At 38.6% G+C, this 22,562-nt stretch overlaps 2 protein-coding genes and 1 long non-coding RNA gene across 6 annotated transcripts in view; 2 read left to right on the forward strand and 1 right to left on the reverse strand.

The window, feature by feature from the left end:
• The first annotated feature begins 376 nt into the window (after positions 1-376).
• On the forward strand, positions 377-1,532 carry LOC128856257 (uncharacterized). Its single transcript, XR_008453829.1, has 3 exons — positions 377-757; positions 845-926; positions 1,493-1,532. It is a non-coding gene; the product is annotated as an uncharacterized LOC128856257 (long non-coding RNA).
• A 7,728-nt stretch (positions 1,533-9,260) lies between these two features.
• LOC128857007 (adenosylhomocysteinase) lies at positions 9,261-12,451 on the reverse strand. 3 transcript variants are annotated; one of them, XM_054092514.1, is made up of 6 exons: positions 12,356-12,451; positions 12,222-12,290; positions 11,924-12,114; positions 11,278-11,393; positions 10,237-10,462; positions 9,261-10,170 (listed from the first exon to the last, which is right to left on the reverse strand). In XM_054092514.1, exons 2-6 carry the CDS (start codon positions 12,241-12,243, stop codon positions 9,430-9,432), a joined length of 1,296 nt encoding a protein of 431 aa, XP_053948489.1. In that variant the 5' UTR covers positions 12,244-12,290; positions 12,356-12,451; the 3' UTR covers positions 9,261-9,429. The 3 variants fall into 3 exon arrangements, with proteins under 3 accessions (XP_053948489.1, XP_053948491.1, XP_053948490.1); XM_054092516.1 differs by having other exon boundaries at positions 12,222-12,273; positions 12,356-12,420; XM_054092515.1 differs by having other exon boundaries at positions 12,222-12,295; positions 12,356-12,378.
• A 2,006-nt stretch (positions 12,452-14,457) lies between these two features.
• LOC128857009 (neuroglian-like) overlaps positions 14,458-22,562 on the forward strand; it is a 90,637-nt gene continuing 82,532 nt past the window's right edge. Inside the window, exon 1 of one of the 2 annotated variants that reach the window (XM_054092519.1) lies at positions 14,458-14,545. The gene's annotated coding sequence lies outside the window, so the exon portion shown is untranslated. The remainder of the gene's footprint in view (positions 14,546-22,562) is intronic. The other variant, XR_008453890.1, reaches the window with a different exon arrangement.

Consider the following 22,562-nt stretch of genomic DNA (forward strand, 5'->3'; position numbering starts at 1 on the left):
TTGCACCTCCACATACAAACAAGAGCCAAGATGCTCGTCAAGTAACTTTGATAAATTATCATTCGTTTGCTACTCTTGTATTTATTATCTACGATAACAATAAGTATGTAGATGTGCATGTATGTGAGGTGTGTAAGTATATGTATGTGTGTACTTTAAAAATGATCTAGAGATAACATTTTTATCTTTTTTCTTATGAAAGACCAATAAATGGATTTTTTTCTTGATAATAAATCGGAATAAAAAGAAATAAATATGTAAAAATGATAAAATAAGAAAATATGATTATTGGAGAAATTAAAAAATAATTATATAAGTGAATGAGCAATTTTAGAAGGAGTAATTTTATTAAATATGAGAATAGAAACACATTTTCTATCTTAGGAATAACGAGAAATGCCCGACATCCGCACGCTCTATTAGGTACAAGAAGACACAATTACTCATCCAGTTCACAAGTGCCAAATATGATTGGCGTACGACGTCATTTTCAAAAATTATAAATCTTCCGACAGATTGATTAATTTTGCGCTACCTTGAATTTTAATTTTAACACCTTAGGATATACTAACCATTTTTACCACCACCAGCAAGCGATATATATATAAACTGATTGTAATGAGGAAGCCGGCCAGTTTACATGATCGGAACGACTCGGATTTATGATCGGTCGAAAACTATCACTCCATCAGCATTCCTCAACATTTTTTGGGAGTGTATGTATACGCTGTTACAACATCATTTACAACAACAATGGGTTGGTGCACGACTATCATTCAGATATGCATAGATTTAAAACTGCGGGCCCGAAACACTAATTGATAGAAACGTTTTTTTCTAACAGCGACCGCCTCTCGGCAGGCAATGGCAAACCTCCAAATGTGCAGCCATGGACAGATAAATAGCACAAATGTGAACCTTATATGGTGAGTTAAGTTTTTAGTACGAACTCTGCTTTGATCAAATAAATTTGTTTGTTTACATTCATTACCGTTATTAAGCTTACATTTATGCGAGGAATTTACGGTCTTTTTTCAATGGAATTTTTTGCGTTCTATTTTATTTATGCTTATTGCTGTTTTGAAGTGGATACAAAAATGGCACATTTTAAATTGTGCAGCGGGGAGTAAAACTTTAATATTGTTTCAGCGATTTTTAGTATAATTTTTTGTTTCTTAAATAAAATTTTAAAGTAATTACTAAAAATGGGACGTGGAAACAGTGTTGCCAATTTAGCGACTTTGTCGCTAGAATTGGCGACTTTTGTTTGAGTCTTGGCGACAAAAAAAAAGTTTTTACGACAAAAATGATTTAGCGACTTATCTGGCGACTTTTGGAGAGCAAATCAAAACCGTTTTAGGCAATAGATACTTTTCTGTCAACTTGATTACCCGTCGCCATTTTTTTTCAAATGAAAATTTTCGAAATTCCGTACGTACAACGATAACTACATTAATAAAAATTAACAAGCAATTTCAATTTTTAATTTCAGATGATCCGTTTTTGAGTAATCGATGCGACCATGGAGGAGGAAATGATTATTTATAACTTTTTTTATATATTAATATTTTTCCATAAAAATTTAGGATGACAGTCTTTAATGGACTCTTAATAAAATAAAAAAAATCCGATCCACAAATTCCTTCATTTTCCCCCCAAAAAAAATCACTTATTTCTTTGGCTGTCACAGTGGTGTTCCACTTAAAGCGTAGCTTTTTTATACCACTTTTTCTTTACTATGCTTAAATATATTTTATAAATCCATTTCAAAACTTTAATTAATAATAATATAGTAAATGGTTGCATGATTTGCCTGGTTCTATTATAAAAGCGTAATAGTTAATATTATTAATTTTAAAAATTTTCAAATTTCCATTTGAGTCCAGTACTGGATCAACTTCGTAAATAACTTTTTCAACATATCTTGAATCACTCATGCTTTCCAATGATATTTTAAAGACACAAATGTTTTTCAGACACAAATTAACAAAGCGTTAAAAAATAGTAGATTTATCGAATCATAATAAAAAAACCAGTAATTCAGGAGATTGAAACTAACTTCCGTTGATCTCAAATTTCAATGAAGTTGGTATTATTGTTATTTAATTAATTAATTATTATTCATCTAAAAATTTTAAGTCCGCAGCTGGCCTCCTGTGCACCTCTCAGAATGAAATTTAGGATCCGCCCCTGATGGAGTTAGCGACTTTTGATATTGGCCCTAGCGACTCAGATTTATTGGCGTTGGCAACACTGCGTGGAAAACATTGCACGCCGGAGAAAAGTGCTCTTATATACCGTATGAGTCAAAACGGAAAAATCTATGCAGATATAGCTGAAATGATGATGTGCTCTCGGAAAATGGTTTATAATGCTCTTAATTTAGTTAAGAAAGATTCATCCTATCCAGGGCGCACGGGGGGTTTTGGGAGTCGAAACGCAGCAAACAAAAGGTATGCGATCATCAGAAAGATTTGGTGAAGTTACTTTTCATTACAAAATATTTTTAATGTATATTACTCTAATGTATTCTTGTATAAAACAGAGCAGAAAAAATATTTTATTTCTTTTTACATGTAATCCCTGCACACGATCCTTAAACACTCAACAAAAAGGCAATTTTTCTTTACTAACTCTTTTAACGTATATAAAAAGAGGTTGATCGCATTTATCAAATTTTATTTGTGAATGAAATTTCAATCCAGAACATCCTCTCGTGGGCTGAGTCCTGCGCACGTCCCTGATCCTATCTAAGCAAAAACAAAACGGAAAGACAACCAAAGCCGCGACAAACTGATGTTAATGTGGTATAGAGCTATAATACACAAGAGCAAAGGAGATCATTTTAAGTCGGCACGGCAAATAATGCTTGAAATAAACCAGAATCTGGTCTACAGGTATCCAGAAAACTTGTAGGAAGGCGACTTAACGACATATCAAACACCGACTTGCCTTTGCCAAAGCCCACAAAGACAAATCTATTCAGTTTTGGAAAAACGTACTTTGGACCGAAGAAACCAAAATAAATGGATGGGACGTCCAAAAAATCAAGCGCTAAATCCTAGGTTCACAAAAAAGACGATTAAATACGGCGGCGGAAATATCATGGTTTCGGGAGCTTTTTCCTGGCATGGTGTTGAACCGATTGTTCGCGTGGTTGGTAAAATGGATAGATTTCAGTATCTGGATATACTCCAGAATAAAATGGAGCCATTTGGGTTTGAGTTGATGCCATTGAATTGGACATTTATGCAGGGCAATGATCCAAAGCATACTCCAAAGACAGTGAAGCAATGGCTGAGAAGAGAAAAAATTAATGTACTGTATTGGCCGGCGCAGAGCCCTGATCTCAATCCAACAGAAAATTTGTGGAATGACGTTAAGGTCAAAATCGCTAACAAAAATTTTAAAAATTTTGATGATTTGTGGGCCGCAGCTAAGGAGGCTTGGTACTCGATTCCAAAGGAAGGAAGCCACAAGCTTTTAGAAAGCATGAAACGACGGCTTGAAGAAGTAATCAAAAACAGTGGATATAGTACAAAATACTAATCTGGTAAAACAATATTATTACTTAACTATCTGATTTGTTTACTATTTTTGCTTTTATTTGGAATTTTTTAGGATGTGCTATTTATGTGTCCAGGAGGTTTCGTGAGTTATCAACATTCTCGTAAATTAAATCAGAACTGAAAATCTTTTTGACCATGTTTTCTTTAAAAGAGGTAGTAAACATTTTTTTTATTTTTTATGTTGCTTTTTTCCCAAAAAAACAAAAAAATTAATTAAAAACAGTTCAACTCTTTGCTTTCAAAGTCTAAATATGCTATTTATATGACCATGGCTGTATTTCTATCATGAAAAAGTTGCTCACAAAAAACCATCTGCCATAATTAGGAGGAGGAGCTCGGTGAAACGTCCATCTCTCTTATATCCGCACCCCCATCCGTTCTTATATCGAATTGATTTCTGGCTTTTAAAATTTTTTGTTTTTTGCTGGTGGTCTTGTGCAATTTCTCCGTTATATGGAAGAAGCCAACAAACAAAACAAAAAATATCGGAAAATCAACGCGAATTTTCAGCCAATTTAAACATGCAAAATGTTGTAACAAAATTAAATGGGCTACAAATTTATCCAAAAAGTCTGATTAAAAAGTTTGAAATTTTTTGAATTTCGGACAAAGTTTGAATCATTGAGTTATATGGTGTTGAATGATATGCACTTCGACCCACAGTCACTTGTGTCCTCTACTCATCACGTTATCTCATCAAAACACAGCGCACTTTATAAACCTGAGCTGGAGCTGGATTGGGCCGAGCGTATGCGGCTTTCTTCCGGCCGGGATATCCAATCTAAGGTGTGCTGGAGTTTCCGGTGATTGGTCACAAAAAGGGCATGAATCAGTCATATGATCTTTGTGTTAGTATGAATTATATTTTTATAAAAAAACTATAAATAAATAAACAACAAAAACATTACAATACAACGCTTTCACTTTATTGTGAACACGGGAGTGCATATGTACATACAAATGGATGATACTGTTATGAATGCGGATTGTTAACTATCCTATTTATATGGGGCTCTCATTAGTTTCATCGTGTCAGCTTACACGGGCCTGCGCTTATGTTGGTGACTGTAAACACCATTCCACTCTCACCTACGATATGATTGCCTACCTCTTTGCTCTACATAGACTAAGGTCAAGCTGGGTCGCAGTCGTACCAAAGTGCAGACCAACAAAAGATCTCAAGTCGCTAGACCGGCACCATTTGGAACAAAGACAACTTACAAGGCGACATTAGTTAATTACTTATTTCGAATTATTTGTCTACTCTCCTCTTGCCTAATACAAATTATGTTGTTTTTGTTGCTTTTTATGTGAATTTCTTTCTCTTCAAACACTTAGGACATGTAAAAATATTTTCTCTAAAACACAAAAAAAATATAAGCAAGATTATATTGTGAGTTTATAATTATGCAATGGGTTGTTGTTGTTGTAGTAGCAGCCTAAACATTCCTCATACATATTTGGGGAATGCTGCTGGAATGGCCGGCCTTGGTCGGATATATAGTAAATCCGGGTTGTTGTTGTTGTTGTAGCAGTATCTTTGCCCTGTCAGTGTTGTGTGAATTACCGGTCGTCTTCGTCTAGCTCATCTAACGGTAGGCCCAGGAAACTGGCTGTTTCGACGGGTTGGGTCCAGAGGGAGAGGGGTGTTAGATGAGTGGGTTTGTTGGGGCATGTGAAAAGGTGGTTAGTGTCGTGCGGGGTGCCTTCACATGCTGGACATATGTTTAGTATGTCGGGGTCGATTCTGGATAGGTAGGAGTTTAACCTGCTACAGTATCCAGAACGTAATTGAGCCAGGATTACGCGGGACTCTCGGGGAAGCTGGAGCTCTTCTTCTGCGATAGGTGGCGGTTGGACTCCGATAACGGCATTCGGGGGTCGGGAGCTTAGGAAGGTGGTAAGGGTCTCCCGATGGATGTCGTTAATGGTCTGTCTGTATACTGTCTGATCCTGGAGTGGTCTGTCTGTTTTGTCCAGGATCTCGTCCACGTAATTGAGGAAGTGTCTCCTGATGTGCCTAGGAGGTGGCTCGGGCTCGAGCAGGTGTCTGCATGGGTGAGGCCTGCGGTGACACCCTAGCAGAAACTGCTTGCCGAGCATTTTGTTGTGCTCCTTAACCGGGAGCATGTTAGCCTCATCGTGTAGGTGTTGTATTGGGGACATCAGGAGACATCCTGTCGCGGTCCTAATGGCAGTATTCTGGCAGGTCTGTAGCTTCGTCCACTGCGTATCACTGGTTCCAGGCGACCAGACAGGCGCGGCATAGTTGAGAACCGGTCGGCCTATTGCTTTGAAAGTCGACAGCAACATTTCTTTGTCTTTGCCCCAAGTGCTGCCGGCAAGCGACTTGAGGACCTTGTTGCGATTCTGTACTCTCGTTGCAATAGCGGTTGTGTGCGCGGAGAAGGAGAGCAAGCTGTCGAAGGTGACTCCCAGAATTCTGGGGTTATTAACCGTCGGTATTGGTGTGTCGTCGACGTGAACCTGAAGTGGCAGCTTGACCTCCTTTGTCCAGGTTGTAAAAAGGGTCGCCGTGGATTTAGTGGGAGAAAGTTTTAAGTTTCTCGCAGTGAAGAAGCGAGAAAGGCGGGCGAGGTAGTCGTTTATCTTAGAGCATAGGCCATCAATGTCATTGCCCGACGCCATTATCGAGCAGTCGTCGGCGTATGAGACCAGTGAGACTCCCTCTGGTGGCTGGGGGAGTTTCGAAATGTAGAAATTAAAAAGCAAGGGTGAAAGGACACCACCCAATCAGCTTGCTTTATTTTTCTCTGTTTGGAGGTTTGGTCTCGAAATATCACCGACGAGTGACGACCACTCAGGTAGTTCGCGGTCCACCTCTTCAGCCCTGGCGGGAGTGTCGACTGTAAAATGTCATCTAGTAGCGTGGCGTGGCTGACTGTATCGAAAGCCTTTTGTAAGTCCAACGCTACTAGGACAGTCCTCTCGCAAAGGCGGTTTTGGTTAAGTCCGCGGTTTACCTGGGTGTTTATGACGGTGAGTGCTGTGGTGGTGCTGTGCACTCTACGGAAACCATGCTGGTGTGGGGCTGGAGTCAGGTGTTGTGTGAGGAGTGAGAGTAGAAGGGCTTCAAGTGTCTTCACTACTGGGGAAAGGAGAGTTATCGGACGATAAGACTCCCCTTGGTTGGCGGGTTTCCCAGGCTTCAGTAGTGGGACCACTCTCCCCAATTTCCACTTATCAGGAATAATGAGAGTGGCCATGGACAGATTGAAGACCTTTGTGAGGTATTCTACTCCCAATGGACCCAGTTTTTTCAGCATCAGCATGTTTAGTCCGTCGGGGCCAATGGCTTTTGATGGTTTCATTCGTTTGATGGGCCCCTGAACCTCGTCACTGGTGAAAGCAAGCGGTGCACTGTTGTAGGGCAGTTTGTGCAACCGTCTGGTGGCACAACGGTTGGATCTGTCGACCGGAGGATGCAGTATAAATTGCCGGCTAAAATAGCTCGCGCATCTCTTCGGGTCCGACGAAGTACGACCGTTGAAGGTGATATCCACCTTGTCATTGTGCTTCGTCGGGTTCGACAGGGACCTTACGGTGGACCAGAGCTTGCTCACACCAGAGGTGAAGTTACAGGACTTCAGATGCTCTACCCATTTGGTCCGCTTATGTTGGGTGACCAGTTGCCGGATCTCCGAATTGAGATCCTTTATTCGAGGATCCCCGGGATCGGCCTGGCGTAGACGGTCACGCTCGTTTGCCATAACGGCTGCTTCGGCTGGGAAATTGGGACGTAACTCCCGGATCCGTCCAGCGGGTATGAAGCGAGCCGCGGCGGCTGTGATCGCCTTGCGGAGTGCGCGTTCGCCTGCGCGCACATCGGTGGGAGTGGGTAGGGCTGCGAAGATGTTCTCGGTAAATTCCGCGAATCTGGTCCAATCAGCTTTGTTAAAGTTGATGTATGACCGGTGATCCGCGGAAACAAAGTCGGCAGGTCTCTCGATCGAGATGATAATGGGCAAGTGGTCTGATGCAAGCGATAGCATAGGTCGCCAGGTTATGCTATTTATCAGACCTGCGCTAGCAATTGTTTTGTCAGGCGAGCTGCTGCAATTGCCCACTACCCTAGTGGGGGCGTCGTCGTTTACAGTGCTGAACGTCGAATCGTCTATCTGCTCTGCCAATAGCTGTCCCCTACGATCATTTGGCAGGCTTGAATGCCAAAGATCGTGATGCGCGTTAAAGTCACCTACTACCAATCGGTTTTCTCCCCTGATAAGCGCACCAATATCGGGGAGATATCCTGCCGGGCAGCAGGTGACAGGGGGTATGTAAATATTATAAATTTCGAGCTCAGCATCGCCTGACCGGACAGCTATACCTTGACGTTCTAAGGTGCTGTCCCTGCGGTCGATGCCTTCATCAATAAGACGATACTGCACTGAATGGTGTACTATGAACGCTAGGCCACCACCGTTGTCTCGCTCGCGGTCCTTTCGGTGCACGTTATAGCCGTCCCTGGTAATCAGGGGAGAGCTAGCGTGCAGTTTTGTCTCCTGGACCGCAGCTATCTTAATTCCGAACCGACTCATGAAGTCGACTATCTCGTCAATCTTACTCGTTAGTCCGTTACAGTTCAGTTGCAAAAGCTTGAAGCTTCGCGGGAGCGTCGTCGTAATTCGGGGGGTGAGGGATGCGTGATGTTGTCTGCGTTGGTCCTGCTGTGCATTCCGCAAAATAGGTAGTGGCCTGATGTTGTCTGGTGGCCGCGCCTCTGGGGGCGGTTGCGGGTGCAGAGCTCTGCAGCAGGGGGCAACGTAGTCACGTGTCCACTCACGGGTGGTGTGCAGGCCGGAGCACCTCCGAAAATGGCACCAGCCACTGCAAGAATTGCATTGAACTGTTGACAAGTTCCGAGGCACTACGGTCTGACACACGGAGCAGACTGTGCGGGGGACCAAGAGCTGCTGGTTTGTCCCCGCACTGGGGTAGGAGCAGGAGGGTTGTGGGTTTGAAAGGGAGTTGTGTTGCTCTTGGGGGCACCTTACCGTGGAGGTGTTATTAGTGGCGGCGGTATGAAGTGCCGGCACTGAGGGCAGTGTAGCCGTGGAGGCGGGGGCCGCCTGTGAGCGGGAGCAACACGTGGCCACATACCTTGTGGACCACTCCCTGTGTGTCTTAAGGCCTGAGCAGGTCTTAAGATGGCACCACCCGTTGCACTGGTTACACCTAACCGAGGTGGAGTTCGGGTGGAGCCGTTTGTGGCAAATGCAGCAGTAGAATACTTCAGGTCCGGGGTTGGGTTCGACGCCAGGCCCGGAAGAGAAGTATTTGGAGCAAACTGGCTGCTATGAGTTGCTCCTGTGACGTGAGATTTAAGGTAAAGTACGGTACACTAGACAGGGCTAGTATACTGGGGCGGCAGCCCTTGGTCGGAAAAGAAAACCCGAGTCATTCCGGTAACGTAGAACCGGCTGCCATGGGAATGGGTAAATCCGGGTCGTTCCGGTTACATAGAATCGACTGCCGTGGAAACGGGTGTAGTTTCATTAACTTAATTGATAAGAAAAAAATATTGGTCCAGCGGTGTGATTCATTTGTGCCAAGTCACGCATAAATCTACGCTCTATTTATAATTTTCTTGCTTATCTCGTTTTGCATATGCATACATCTTTATAATTTTTTTTTTTTCAGTCAAAATTTTTACCAAAACACTCTTATCAATTACGTGACTTTCGCTATTTATAGTATTCCATTCACTTTATTACAATTTTTTTATGTACGTATAAACTTTATTAATGCAAATTACAACAAAACCAATTGGTACTAGAAAAACAAAAATCTCAATAATAGTATGTTTACCTTTGCAAGAGCTTGAGCCAGAGATGGGCTCTTAGTATCTGTAGTGATCTGGCTTGAAGGGGCCAGTCTGTGGCACATCCAAGTATTTGGATTGCTCGGCGGTCAATTTCGTCAATTTTACACCTAATTTCTCCAAATGTAGACTGGCCACTTCTTCGTCGAGGATTTTTGGTAACATATGCACATCGACGTTGTATTTATCCGCCTTGGTCCACAATTCAATTTGCGCCAAAACTTGATTACTGAACGAGTTTGACATCACAAAGCTAGGATGTCCATGCGCACAGCCCAAATTCACCAAACGTCCTTCGGCCAGTAAAATAATATGTTTGCCATTGGCGAGGGTGTAGCGATCTACTTGAGGTTGAACATTTATCTTGTCCTTCGCATTCGCATTCAGCCATGCAACGTCAATTTCACAATCGAAATGACCAATGTTGCAAACGATTGCATCGTCGGGCATGTGCAGGAAATGCGCACCAGTAATGATGTCCTTGCAACCGGTGGTGGTCACAAAGATAGTGGCTTCTTTGCATGCTTCTTCCATTGTGGTAACTTCGTATCCTTCCATGGCAGCCTGCAGCGCATTGATAGGATCGATTTCAGTGATAATAACTCGTCCGCCGAAACCACGCAGCGCCTGTGAGCAACCTTTGCCTACATCACCATAACCGGCGACACAGCACACTTTTCCAGCAATCATGACGTCGGTGGCGCGCTTAATGCCATCAATTAACGATTCACGGCAACCATACAGGTTATCGAATTTGCTCTGGAATTATGAAAGAAAAAAATTGTGAATTTGTTGTATTATATGTATTTGATATGTACGGCAGACCTTTGTAACTGAATCATTAACATTAATCGCAGGCACACTCAGACGACCCTCCTTCATCATTTTGTACAAATTATGTACACCGGTTGTGGTTTCTTCACTCAATCCTTTTATGCCTTTTAAGTACTGTGGGAACTTCTCGTGCACCAAATTAGTCAAGTCACCGCCATCATCAAGTATCAAATTCAATGGCTGACCATCGGGGAATACCAAAGTCTGTTCGATGCACCTAAATTTGAAATAATTTAATTTAAAAATCATTCAAATATTGTTGTTGTTGTAGTAGCATAAACATTCCCCATACATATAAAGATTTGCCAATAACAGGTGTTACAGGTAATTGGATTGCGCTTTCGAGAGATGATTAACGATTTTTTATGGCCGAAATTGGATGGTATTGATCTGGACAACGTTTTTTTTTCAACAACACGGCGCTACGTACCACACAAGCAACGAAACCATTGATCTTTTACGGGAAAAGTTTCCGGACCGTGTTATCTCTCGAAGAGGTAATCACAATTGGCCACCGAGATCTTGTAATTTAACACCTTGGGACTTTTTTCTTTGGAGCCACGTGAGAGAGAAGATATACGCCAACAGCCCAGGGTCGATTCAAGACATCAAAGATGGAATTCGTGATGCTATTAAGGACATAGGGCAGCCACTTTTTAATCCGGTTATGGAAAATTTCATGAAAGGGAGATTGTCCTGTAAGCGTGGTCGTGGTGGTCATTTGTCTGATGTTATTTTCCACTATTAACGGCATACCTTCCTCTTTGCAATGAAATAAACATCCGATCATTTATATTAAATAATAGCGTTTTCCTTTGAATATCAAAATAACACCTCTTATTAAAAAACTCTTTATATGGGGAATGCTGCTGTAGTGGCAGTCCTTGGCCGAATATAAATCCGTGTCGTTCCGGTTACGTTGAACCGACTGTCGTGGGAATGATCAAAATATACTTTGAACATAAGCCAACTATTACGGAAGTTACTTCCAAATACAAAATAAAACATTTAAATGTCTTATTTGCCACTTACCACAAGTACTCCTCATCTGTCTCGCCCTTCCATGCGTAGACTGGTACACCAGTCTTGGCTATAGCTGCGGCTGCATGATCTTGTGTACTAAATATATTACAGCTTGACCACTGAACCTGAAAACAAAAGAAAGCATAGTTCCAAAACTTAAAAACTTTATCTCTTCTTTTATTATTGCTAAGCGGAAAGGTTACTAATGTTATCGCTGTAGCATCGCTTTGAACTATTAGCCCTCTAAAATTATCTATAATAGCTTGCTCAGCGGCACATAATTACGTACGTGGAATACGTGTGTTATGAATAATGAATGAACGTCATGAACTCGCATACGTTCTAAACAAAAACAAAGGAGATATGCAGTTTTAAGAATTTATGGCCATGGCCCGCCTCCCAAGTTTCTGAATAGCTTCATTATTTCAATAGCGTCATTACAAAAAACAAAAATATTAGACCATGAGCACTTCTTTTACGTTGTGTAAAAAATGCATGGCGATATCTTTTAACCGTACCTCATTAGATTAAAATAAATATTTACTTTTACAAAGGGCGGCATAGTAAATTAAAAACTTTGCAGCCGCTTTTCTCGACATTTTGGTTCTTAGAGTGTTGACACTATTAAAGTTAATGAGCGATATGTTTTACTCACTTCTGCACCCAACTCGACGAGGGTTTCTATCAATACGGCCGTTTGTACGGTCATATGAAGACATCCAGCAATACGTGCGCCCTTTAGCACTTTCTGTGGTCCATACTTCTGGCGAATCGCCATCAAGCCTGGCATCTCATTCTCCGCGATTATGATGGCCTTGCGGCCATACTCAGCAAGACTGATATCAGCTGAAAACGTTAAAAATTATTAATAATTTTACGAAAGACTGCAAGTAATGAGGATAATAATCCCAGGTGGTTTCAGCGAAATGGGCTAACCTCATTTTTATACTCACCAACTTTGTATTGTGGACTCATTTTAATTTATGTATAGTTTTCACTTAGGATCTGTAAAATAATAGAGACTACACTATTTATGGTTAATTGTTTCAAATAAGTTAAAATAATTTTGCGGGAAGCGATCACTTACCCACAACCGGCTCGAATAATGATAAAGGAAAAAGTAAACTTAAAACCAGGCGTGCGTCTGGCAAGAAGATAGATTCGCCGCGGAAAAAAGCAATGCAAGGCGAATACGTACAAGGTGACAGCATTAGGCAAATTAAATAACTTACATAAAGTTTTTCTTTTTTCAAATTGGTGGCTTGCAATTGGCATTAGATTTCAATCAGCATGTAAACGAAATACATTATTTTGATATTCAAATTACCAAAATTGAAGTAAAAAGCAAATCAGCTGTTCTACTAGCAACACCCAAGAAGGATAAAATACATGGTAGCGCCTTCCGAATTCGCTATGTCGTTAGAGCCCATGAATAAACGAACAAAAAAAAAAAAAAATAAATAATTGGCGCGTACACTTCTGTTAGGTGTTTGGCCGAGCTCCTCCTCCTATTTGTGGTGTGCGTCTTGATGTTGTTCCACAAATGGAGGGACCTACAGTTTCAAGCCGACTCCGAACGGCAGATATTTTTATGAGGAGCTTTTTCATGGCAGAAATACACTCGGAGGTTTGCCATTGCCTGCCGAGGGGCGACCGCTATTAGAAAAATGTTTTTCTTTATTTTGGTGTTTCACCGAGATTCGAACCAACGACCTCTCTGTGAATTCCGAATGGTAATCACGCACCAACCCATTCGGCTAAGCGAACAAAAGGAAGGGAAATTAGTTGCTTGGGACGAAGAAGAAAAGGCAAAAGCAGTTAAAAAGTACATTTTCTTCCAAAGGCGTCTTCCGCATAAAAACGCAAACAACTGCGCTTGAAGGCATCATAATAATTTGTGCTTTCACAATTTAACACGCGGGACTTTGTTCTCATTAGTTTGTTTAGCTTAAATCTCACAAATTACAATATTACCAAACTATTTCCTGAACTTTCACAAACATGTGATTTCTCCTCCTTTTGTTTGTTTCGTTCGTTTGTTTTGCACTGGCGTCAGACTTGTCAAAATCGCGAAAAATAAACTAACTGTTATGGGAAGAAGCCACTTGATTCGTCTTGAACAACACCTAGTATGAATTTGTTTTTGCCGCATGCCCTAAAATTAAAAAACAGGGTTGAACGCGCTTGAACGGTACACCAAATACATATTAGATACACCGAAACTCGGTTTCGTTAGAAAATATTTTTTTCCTTTTTGTTTTCAAAATTAAAAAGGATTTAATTTAGAGGCAATAAATCGAAAACACGATTCACTTCCGCATTTAAGTATGCGATGATAACAGTCGGATTACCAAATTTTTCTGAATCTTCAGAAAAAGGCACTAAAAAGGGTATTAGGTTCTGCACAATTTTTTCCTATTTGATGTTTAAATTTTCACTAAGCACTGTATCTGCACAGCAGATTTGCTGACGTAACAGGGGGTGGGGGTATGACAGTGGTTTGTTTACAACAAAGGTCGGCAAAAACTAAAATTGTGTTGCTTATATAAGAAACAATCAACGCAACCACTGCTTATGTTGCTTTGTTACCGCTTGAAAAACGATTGATTGGATGATCGTAGATTTTTTATATCACCAACGCAATTTAAAATTTGTCAAAACATACCGCCGTCATATCCCCTGTAAAGTCAGCAAACCAGTTGATTCCTTAAAATTCACAATTAATCCACTAAAGATAAGCGCTGGCTGCTAGGGCCTTCGGCTAAGAAAGTATTAACGGCAAGGGATGTCAATAACTTTCTCTGCTAATATATACGAAAAAATATTTCTGATATGGCAACATACTAAATTGAATAAGTGGATCTTATTGGAGTCTACAAAACAGAGGTGTGGTGAATTCATACAGGGTTGCAGTTTATTTTCTTTTTCGAAATAATTGACGTCCATATTTAATACTTTAACTTGATTTATTGGATTTCATTATTGCTTTTTTTGTAAAATATTATATTAAAATGGCATTGAGTTATTTTTGTATTATTTTATTTAGTTAGAAAAAACAATAATAAATTTATGTGAACGCACTACCTTGATTTCAGTATTGCCAATGAGCGCAAATAATACTTTTTTTCGAATAGGCATCCAATTGGAAATTTTCTGAGCACAATTTGCTCATCCCTGTTTCGCCTGTTTCGCAGTTGTGCGCGAGAAGCCGAATTGATGAGACGCGAGTGTAATTTGTGCTGGCTGAGCTGCTTTAATGAAATTTCTGTCAGTAGTGGTAAATTGGTAACTTTTTTTCTTGAGTGTGTTACATTTTTCAGCAAGTTTAATTGAACACAAATGAATTAAAGTGAATTGGAATATAAATACAAAAAATACTATATTTCAAAACAAATGTGTCAACCACCGAAGTGAGAAGCTGTGAAAATAACAATAAATAAAATACAACAGTTTTGTGTGTATCTTCACTGCTGAAAAAGAAAGCTTTCGTTTTAGCCCGAAAAAAGAGTAAAATGACTGCAAAGGATATGCGAGAAGCCGTCAATATTTGATGAATACAAGTTCTTTTCGGGTAAATAAGCTTTAATAATTTTTATTTATATTCAATAAGTGTAAAAAATGTGTTAAGTTTATAAATGCGCGTAGTCGTGTTGGCCAAAAGCGAGAAAAAAGCAGGCTTCGTCGAAAACGTCGACGCTTCCGATTGTTTTCTAAATATGGATGTGTGTATGTGTGAACTTAGTTGCTTTGTTGCGCTTATTCTAAAATATAAAATATGCTGACTCGCAACAGCAAACAAATGCAATAAAAACAAGAACAAATTATGGCAACAATAAACTCGAATTTCATAACAAAATGAATTGTTCGCTTAGAGAAACAATTTAGAGTTGCAATACTGCACCCTGTTGGCTGCTACTCATTGCTGTTGGCGGTGGTTGTGGCAGCAGCAAGTCATTTGTTAGATATAAAAATAAAAAAAAGCTATAGTAACTGCAACAACGGTGACTATTCGACGACTCGTAAAGGCAACGACGCTAACGTCGCTTAAGCAACAACAAATAGGCACATACGTGCGAAAACAGTATACGACGTAAAGCAACGAAAACAAAAACAGGTTTCTACATGCACGGCGACGACGTCAGCGCTACTGCTGCCGCGGTAGTACGTTGAAAAGGTGGGGCAGAACGCCACCAGTGTTGCCAAGGCGGCCCCTTTCCGGTTGCGCGCGCGCTCACTTCAAATGTTAATTTTTGTTGGTCAAATTTCGAAATGTTATGATTTGAAATTCAAATAAGCACGAAAAGGCGTGAAAGAGAATGCGTGTATGTGTGTAAAAGAAAAAGGTTGATAAATAAGTTTGACAAGGCAGAGAGTGAAAATGTTGGGTTTTGGAGGTCAGCGGCAGATCAAACCAGAAAAGAGAATCATGTTTCATTTAATAAAATGATGACGTCAATTTTGAATTTTGTTACTTTAGTAGCCTTTTCTTAGACATATTATTCTTAAAAGGCTTTATAAAAAGCCAAATATTTTTAATCGTTGAGTGGGGTGTGGTGTATCGTAATGTTGCAAATGCCAGAATACTGCAAAATTTGGAAAACATTCAGTCATTTGCTCTCTTCAGCAGGCAGGTCTCCAAAACTGTTGGTTCAAACAAGTCCATCTCACCTCCATACTTGTCGTTTATTTGCTGCAAGAGCCCTTATACAAAAAAACAAAAACCCAGGGGAAAACAGTTTCAAAGTTTTCAATTTACTACGCTACCTATTTTTTTTATTGACAATTTCTCAGCAAATGAGTGTATTGGCCTCTGGCGACGGTCCAGCATTGCTTGACAAGTGGTGACGATACAGCATGCTTGACTGCGCTTTGTATGTGTTAGTGCAGTCGGGTGGCGTCGTGTCACACATACTTGTTGTCGGTAAAAATCAAAAATTTTAGATATTAGCGTCAAGCACCCGACACGCACACATATAAAGTTCTTGTCAAACAATGCTTGACCGTCACCAGAGGCCATTACGCTGCCACTCTAATGAGATTTAACCCGCAATCGGTGAACATTAGTATGAGACACTCGACACTTTTTCCATCTTTCCACATTTTTATAATAATTTTCCTCTCAGAAACCCTTATTTATTTTCCCTTTCCTTCCATGTTCTTTACTTATCTCCAGTTATAAATAAAATGTTCAACTAAGCTTTGTTAACATTCAGTCGAAGTAATGCGCAATCAAAAATTAATATAAACAATAAAAAATATCTTGAATTAACGGTATCATTAAAATAAACAAGCTGAACGCAGACTTTTTGGTGCCACATTTACATGCTGCTGAAAGTATTTTCCCGTTATCTAAAAAGTGATGTAGTTTTTTTTGCCCTTGAAAGCTGGGAATGTAGTGAATAAACAAATTGTAAAGATTTCAATTTAATCATAATATTCTATGTTGTTTTTAATAAATTTATGAAGGCTATTCGGGTGAACGCAGACTTTGTGGGGCAAGTGTATATCAGCCCAAGGACTGTCACTCCAGCAGCATTCCTCGTACATGAATGGGGAACAACAACAATTGCTTATGCACCCTGAGCACAAGTAATATTAAACAAGCAAGTTGGTCGAAAAAAAAAATTAAATACATACTAGCAGACCCAGCAAAATTTGCCCCGCCCAAATTGATTTAAAATTAATGGATTACTTATTGAATTCTGTTGTCAATGCATTCTATTTAGTTGGAAAGTGAAAATGTCGAGGTGATGGCGTGCCAAATTTAATGCTTCGTGGCAAATTATGTTTTTTTTTCTAGCATTTCAAGACTCAAAAATTTGAGATTTAATTCGGGACATATTCAGAGTAGGATCATAAAAATTGACTGAAATTTTATTGTAATCGAATTAAAATACAATTTCTCATTAAAAATCTATGGAAACAGATTTTTCTGCAATTCTCTATTTTTCGGGGAATTTTTAAAAGTTTTCTCGCCGTACAATTTTTCCTTGGGCCGCAAACACAACAAAAAAAAAATAAATAAAACCACATAAATTGGATGATCAGATTACAAAAGTTCTTGAAGCGTAAATGCAAAATTTCTCTTAGAACGAAGCACAGAATGCAGAGGTGTGGGCAATATCAGATCGTTAATCGGCTCTCAACGATTTTGAAGGAATCAGCTGATTCGTTGACCCAACTGCGGTCATGACATCGATTTTTTACGACCAAACTGAGATTGTGTTGGTGATATACAAAAAAAAAAAAAGAAACCAACACAGTCTTCGCCCATATAACTTCGTTGTCATCTGAACAACATTTGATTGGACGACTGTGTGAGTACGAGTGAAATGAGCGGGCATAATTCTGCTGTCGGATCCCCAATGGCGTGGCATCTGAAGTTGCTCTCACAATTTTGCTTCAGATGGCCAAACATTGTAATCTGCCATCTTTGTTCTTTTAGTTCTATTCTACTCTATTCTAACCGGACGTGGACACTCTTTTTCACACCATTTTGATCAAAAATCTTATAAATGTACATAATTCAAAAAATATATAAAAAAATAATTTTGATTCAGGAGGTGGCATTCCAGTGGTAATTTATGCTAAATTCCAGGAAGGACTTGATTGGGTGATTGATTTCGACGGTTTTCTTCAAATTGATAAAAATGATAAAATTTTGAAGAACAAAGCGATATCATGGATATAAGTGATTCAGATGACGAATCTAATGAAAAAATAAGAGCCAAAAACAGCGCACGGTGAGGCGTTACAACTTTTAGGGAGTTTAAAACAAATGGCCAAAAACAACTTTCTAGTTTTTCGATGCGTCAAAAAATCGAGAGTCATTTTGAAAATGAGCGTTTTTCAATCAAAGCGATATTTTACAATGTACTTTATTTATCTACACCATTGTTCACAATAATAGCAGCGCGACATATGGCAAAGCTTTGACTTTTTTTTTTAATTAAATTTTTTTATAATAATATATTTCATACAACAAAATCGCAGTAAAACTGAAAGTTTCAAACTTTTAAAAACAAATTCAAAAAAGTTAAACAAGTTTTTGAAAACTTTGTACAAAATTAAAAAAGTTAGTAAATTTTATTCAAAATTTTGAGTTAGCATTTTAGACAAATACTAATAAAAATTTAAATTCTTATTAAAATATATTATATTGCATACAAAAAAATTATTTTTTATTTAAAAAAAATTTTAGTCAGCATTTTTAGTAACATTCTGAGTACGCACTTCTGTTAGCCCATTTTTAGTATAAAAGAGTGCCAGGTCCAAGTGGCTCAAAATTCGCGTTGATTTTTGACAATCACCATTTAACGGGCAAAACCACTGATACGGTGAGTGGCAGGCTGTGAGAAATTTAACGGTATATAAAGATGTATGAAAAAAATGATTCTCCTCTTAAATCAAAGCCTCATATAATTTCTCTTCAACAGCGCATAAATTTTAAAAATATTTCTTATTTATAAAAGTAAATTGATAATAATAATATCTAATCATAGTAATATTTTCTGTGGAGACTACTTCGGTGCTTGACTACCATTCGGAAGTGTGTAGGTTCGAATCCCCGTGCAATAGCACCAAAATGATAGAAATAATTTTTCTAAAAGCTTTCGCCCCTCGGCAGTCACTGGCAAACTTCCGAGTTTATTTCTGCTATGAAAAAGCTCCTCATAAAACATATCTGTCGTTCGGAGTTGGCTTAAAACTGTAGTTCCCTCTATTTGTGGAACAACATCTAGTCTTCTCCCTATGGAAGTTTCACTTTAGTGAATAATTTTTACTTTTACTTTTACTTTCCAAAGTCACAAAATCATATGCACAGTGCCTCAAACTAATTCTCATTTGTTTTGAAATTCAATAATTAAAAAAGATGTTCCACCATCTAATTGCGCCAAAGGCAATAAATAAATCGAAATTAGTATAACGGGCGTCTGCTGGCTGCGCTCGCGTTGATGACCTGCCGAACACAGTGGCACAATTTGCATGATATCACCAGTGAATTATGTGCTTATTTACCTACATACATTCATATAATACATATACATATATACATAGAATACATCCATACATACCTTTGTTGTTCTACCACACAGAACTATTGTGAGTTATTGTATTTCTATGTTTGCTTTTGCGCATTCGTTTGACAGTCGATTATTTTCGACTGAACTACTTATTTGTTTGCCAATTTCAAATATTGAGTTTGCTCTGAGTTGTTTTTTCCTATCCTACATCATCATTGCAAAAAAAATGCGATTTGACAGTTGTCTATCAATGCACATGCATACATACATATGCACATGCAGCCCTTTATCTTTATCTGTCGTCGGCTTCTAGCATCTGCCACCCTCCCCGCTATTATATTTCGAAAATACGCATTCAATGGATTTACGTTTGGAAAAGTGATTTCCCTGCTCATACCTACATATTTGTATGAAATAAAAAGTTGTGTGTATTGTTGTGTTCGTATGTTTGCATGGATATACATATATCGCCATTTCCATTTGGATTTTTCAAATCTATTAAATTTATCCGTCTATCCACGCGTAACCTGTATGAACAAAAAAGAAAATCATATTTAAATGCACACATCTTCTTACATACAAATGTATGCATGTACATACATACCATAAGATACTCAAAAGATTCTTGATCCGTACACTTCTTTGGGGACTTATTTATTCGCCACTTTATTTTATTTTCATACTCTTATTTTAATATGTCGTGTGTGTGAGTGCGTCTGTTTGTCAATTTTAATACTATTTATTTTGCGCCATTTGTGTGCTCTTTGCCTTGGATTTAGGAACATTTTTTTTATTACTTTGATTGTCTCCTGTTGGTATTCTCTTTTTCCATTTGTCTCTTTTGATGTTATTTTCGTTAGGTTGTTGTTGTTGTTTTTTGATGTGTCTAATTTCTTTAGTTTTAGTTTTTTTGTGTATTTTGTTATTGTGCAGCGTTATTCATTCTCAGAGTTTTGGGATTTTGCATTTGTTTCGTGCCGCAACTTTTATTTTTCGGCAGCTATCATCATCACGTATTGGTCGGCGCTTTACCAAGCTCGTTCAACGCCCGCGTGCGGACGTGTGTGTTTGCGTTGAAGGCATTGGCGGATTACGTCATTTTGCTAAACAATTTTCAGTTAGTTGGTAGTCACTGGCTCGCTTACTCAATAACGCGCAGCTATGTACATATGTATGTATTGTGTTCTGAGTCGAACGAAGTGGTCTTTCAAAAGGCGAGGAGTCAGTTGAGTTCAGTATTTGTAGTCACCTTGATTTGTAATTTATGGTTTTAGATGTGTCTGATTTCGAAAATAAATTCTTCGATTTATTAAACGCTCTAGTTAAACAGAAAATGTTCCAAAGTCTATCGTTTCAGTCATCTAGTCACATTATTTCTTTTTAATTAGTTATTGTTATTGAAAAGCCTCCTCTAGCCAAGAATATGTTAGTGCGTTGATCTGATTAAGCCAGATAGATATGTATGTGATATTCCCAACAGAGTCTTTCGTTCTTTATCCCAATGCTGGCTATTCTTAGAGAAAATATATTTATAAGAAAGATTTTCAGCACTATGAATCAAGTTTATCTAAAACTTGTCCATTGAAACGTTCCAACTTTCCTTAAACAAATTTATTTAGAGAACATCTTTTTTAAAACTGATAAAATTTGCTAAAAGAACTATCAAATCACAACGGACGAATTTTTGAATATTTGTTCAAGTGTGCCCTAAGCTCGGGCTGCCGTTTAACCTAACCTAACTATCAAATATTATAATTTCCTAATTTGAAGCCACAAGAAGGTTTTGACTGCTCTGCAAATGGATCTTGATATTGAAATCACAGCAAACGAAGTCATATGCATTCTGCAAGTACTCCTCAAAAGTGGAATCGTTTCTTGAATGGTTACGACCAATTTGTCAGCGTTTCATACCACAATGAGGAATATCTTATTCTTCTTCTTAGCATCACAGCCCTTGGTGAACCATTGCTTCATTCACAACCTTGCGCCATCTGTCTCTATCTAAGGCTACCACCTTCTCCCGCCGCACGTTTAGCTTTTCAAGGTCTTCGAGCTATCTCTTTCTGGGGCGTCCTCTTCTTCGGCCTCCAACAGGGCGTAACTCAACTGCCTTTAGAGTTGTTCTCTCTCTCTCTGTCTCTCTTATCCTCTGAGGTTTTATAAGTCTTATCACAGTTTCGTTTTTTTGCTAATAGTTCTAGCTCATGATTATATTTCATCAGGTACCTTCTTGCAGTCTTACAGGTCCATATATAGTTAGTAATTTTAGCGTTCATAGTTCGAAACCATAGGCAAGTACAAAACGAATCAAGGTTTTGTATGTATATCCTTAACTTTTGGTAGCGAGATAATAATTTAGACTTTTCCATGAATCCTTTTTTTTTCTTGTTCACTCCACTCTGGAGCATAGGGTCTCGACAAGACTCAGTCTTGCTTTGGTTACGTTAATCTATTTTTGCTTTCTGGCAGAGTAGGTGATTAGCCTGCCTCTACCAGTGCTATCCATGAACACAGCAAATTCAATTTTCTAAAAAACTTTTACCCATAAATCATAATTTCTAGCGAGAAAAGTAAAACTTCTAAAACTGATTACACAGGCCAACAACCAAAAAACTTTTTCGATAATTTTAACTAAGGTTTTAAGGTTTTTTTATGCTGAAAACGAATATGACCTTGAAAATGCTCCAGCACGTCAGGATTTTTGGCAATTTGAGGTTAAAAAGTCAAAAAATGCAGATTTTGGCCATTTTTTAAATTTTTTTTTTGGGCAAGGTAAAGTTTTTTTTAATTTTCCACAACGGCATCGCAAAGTACTAGTCTGCAGCTTTAAACTCCATTTTTAAAAATATTTTTACGATTAATATAAAAAAAGTTATTCTATTTTGAATTGGAGACTTTTAGATATGCAAATTCAACCTTTCTAACTCTCTAACGCCCCTGTAAAGGGCGAATTCAAAATAGTATAACTTTTTTTATAATATATTAATCGTAAAAATATTTTTAAAAATGGATTTTAAAGCTGAAGACTAGTACTTTGCGATGCCGTTGTGGAAAATTAAAAAAAAACTTGACCTTGCCCAAAAAAAAATTACAAAAATGGCCAAAATCTGCATTTTTTGACTTTTTAACCTCAAATTGCCAAAAATCCTGACGTGCTGGAGCATTTTCAAGGTCATATTCGTTGTCAGCATAAAAAAACCTTCAAGAAACACCCATAGCCGTTTTAAAAGCTGTAAAAAAGCGAGATTTTGTTGGCCTGTGTTATTTACG

The sequence above is a fragment of the Anastrepha ludens genome, chromosome 3 (genome assembly GCF_028408465.1).
Source record: "Anastrepha ludens isolate Willacy chromosome 3, idAnaLude1.1, whole genome shotgun sequence".
Classification (NCBI taxonomy): domain Eukaryota; kingdom Metazoa; phylum Arthropoda; class Insecta; order Diptera; family Tephritidae; genus Anastrepha; species Anastrepha ludens.

Excerpts from the sequence above, each read along its gene's own strand:
- LOC128857007 (XM_054092514.1), bottom strand. The coding sequence starts at position 12,243 with ATGAGTCCACAATACAAAGTTG. Across the intron at positions 11,394-11,923 it reads TCGTCGAGTTGGGTGCAGAA|GTTCAGTGGTCAAGCTGTAA; the intron begins GTGAGTAAAACA and ends TTTTGTTTTCAG. Across the intron at positions 10,171-10,236 it reads TTAATGATTCAGTTACAAAG|AGCAAATTCGATAACCTGTA; the intron begins GTCTGCCGTACA and ends TCATAATTCCAG.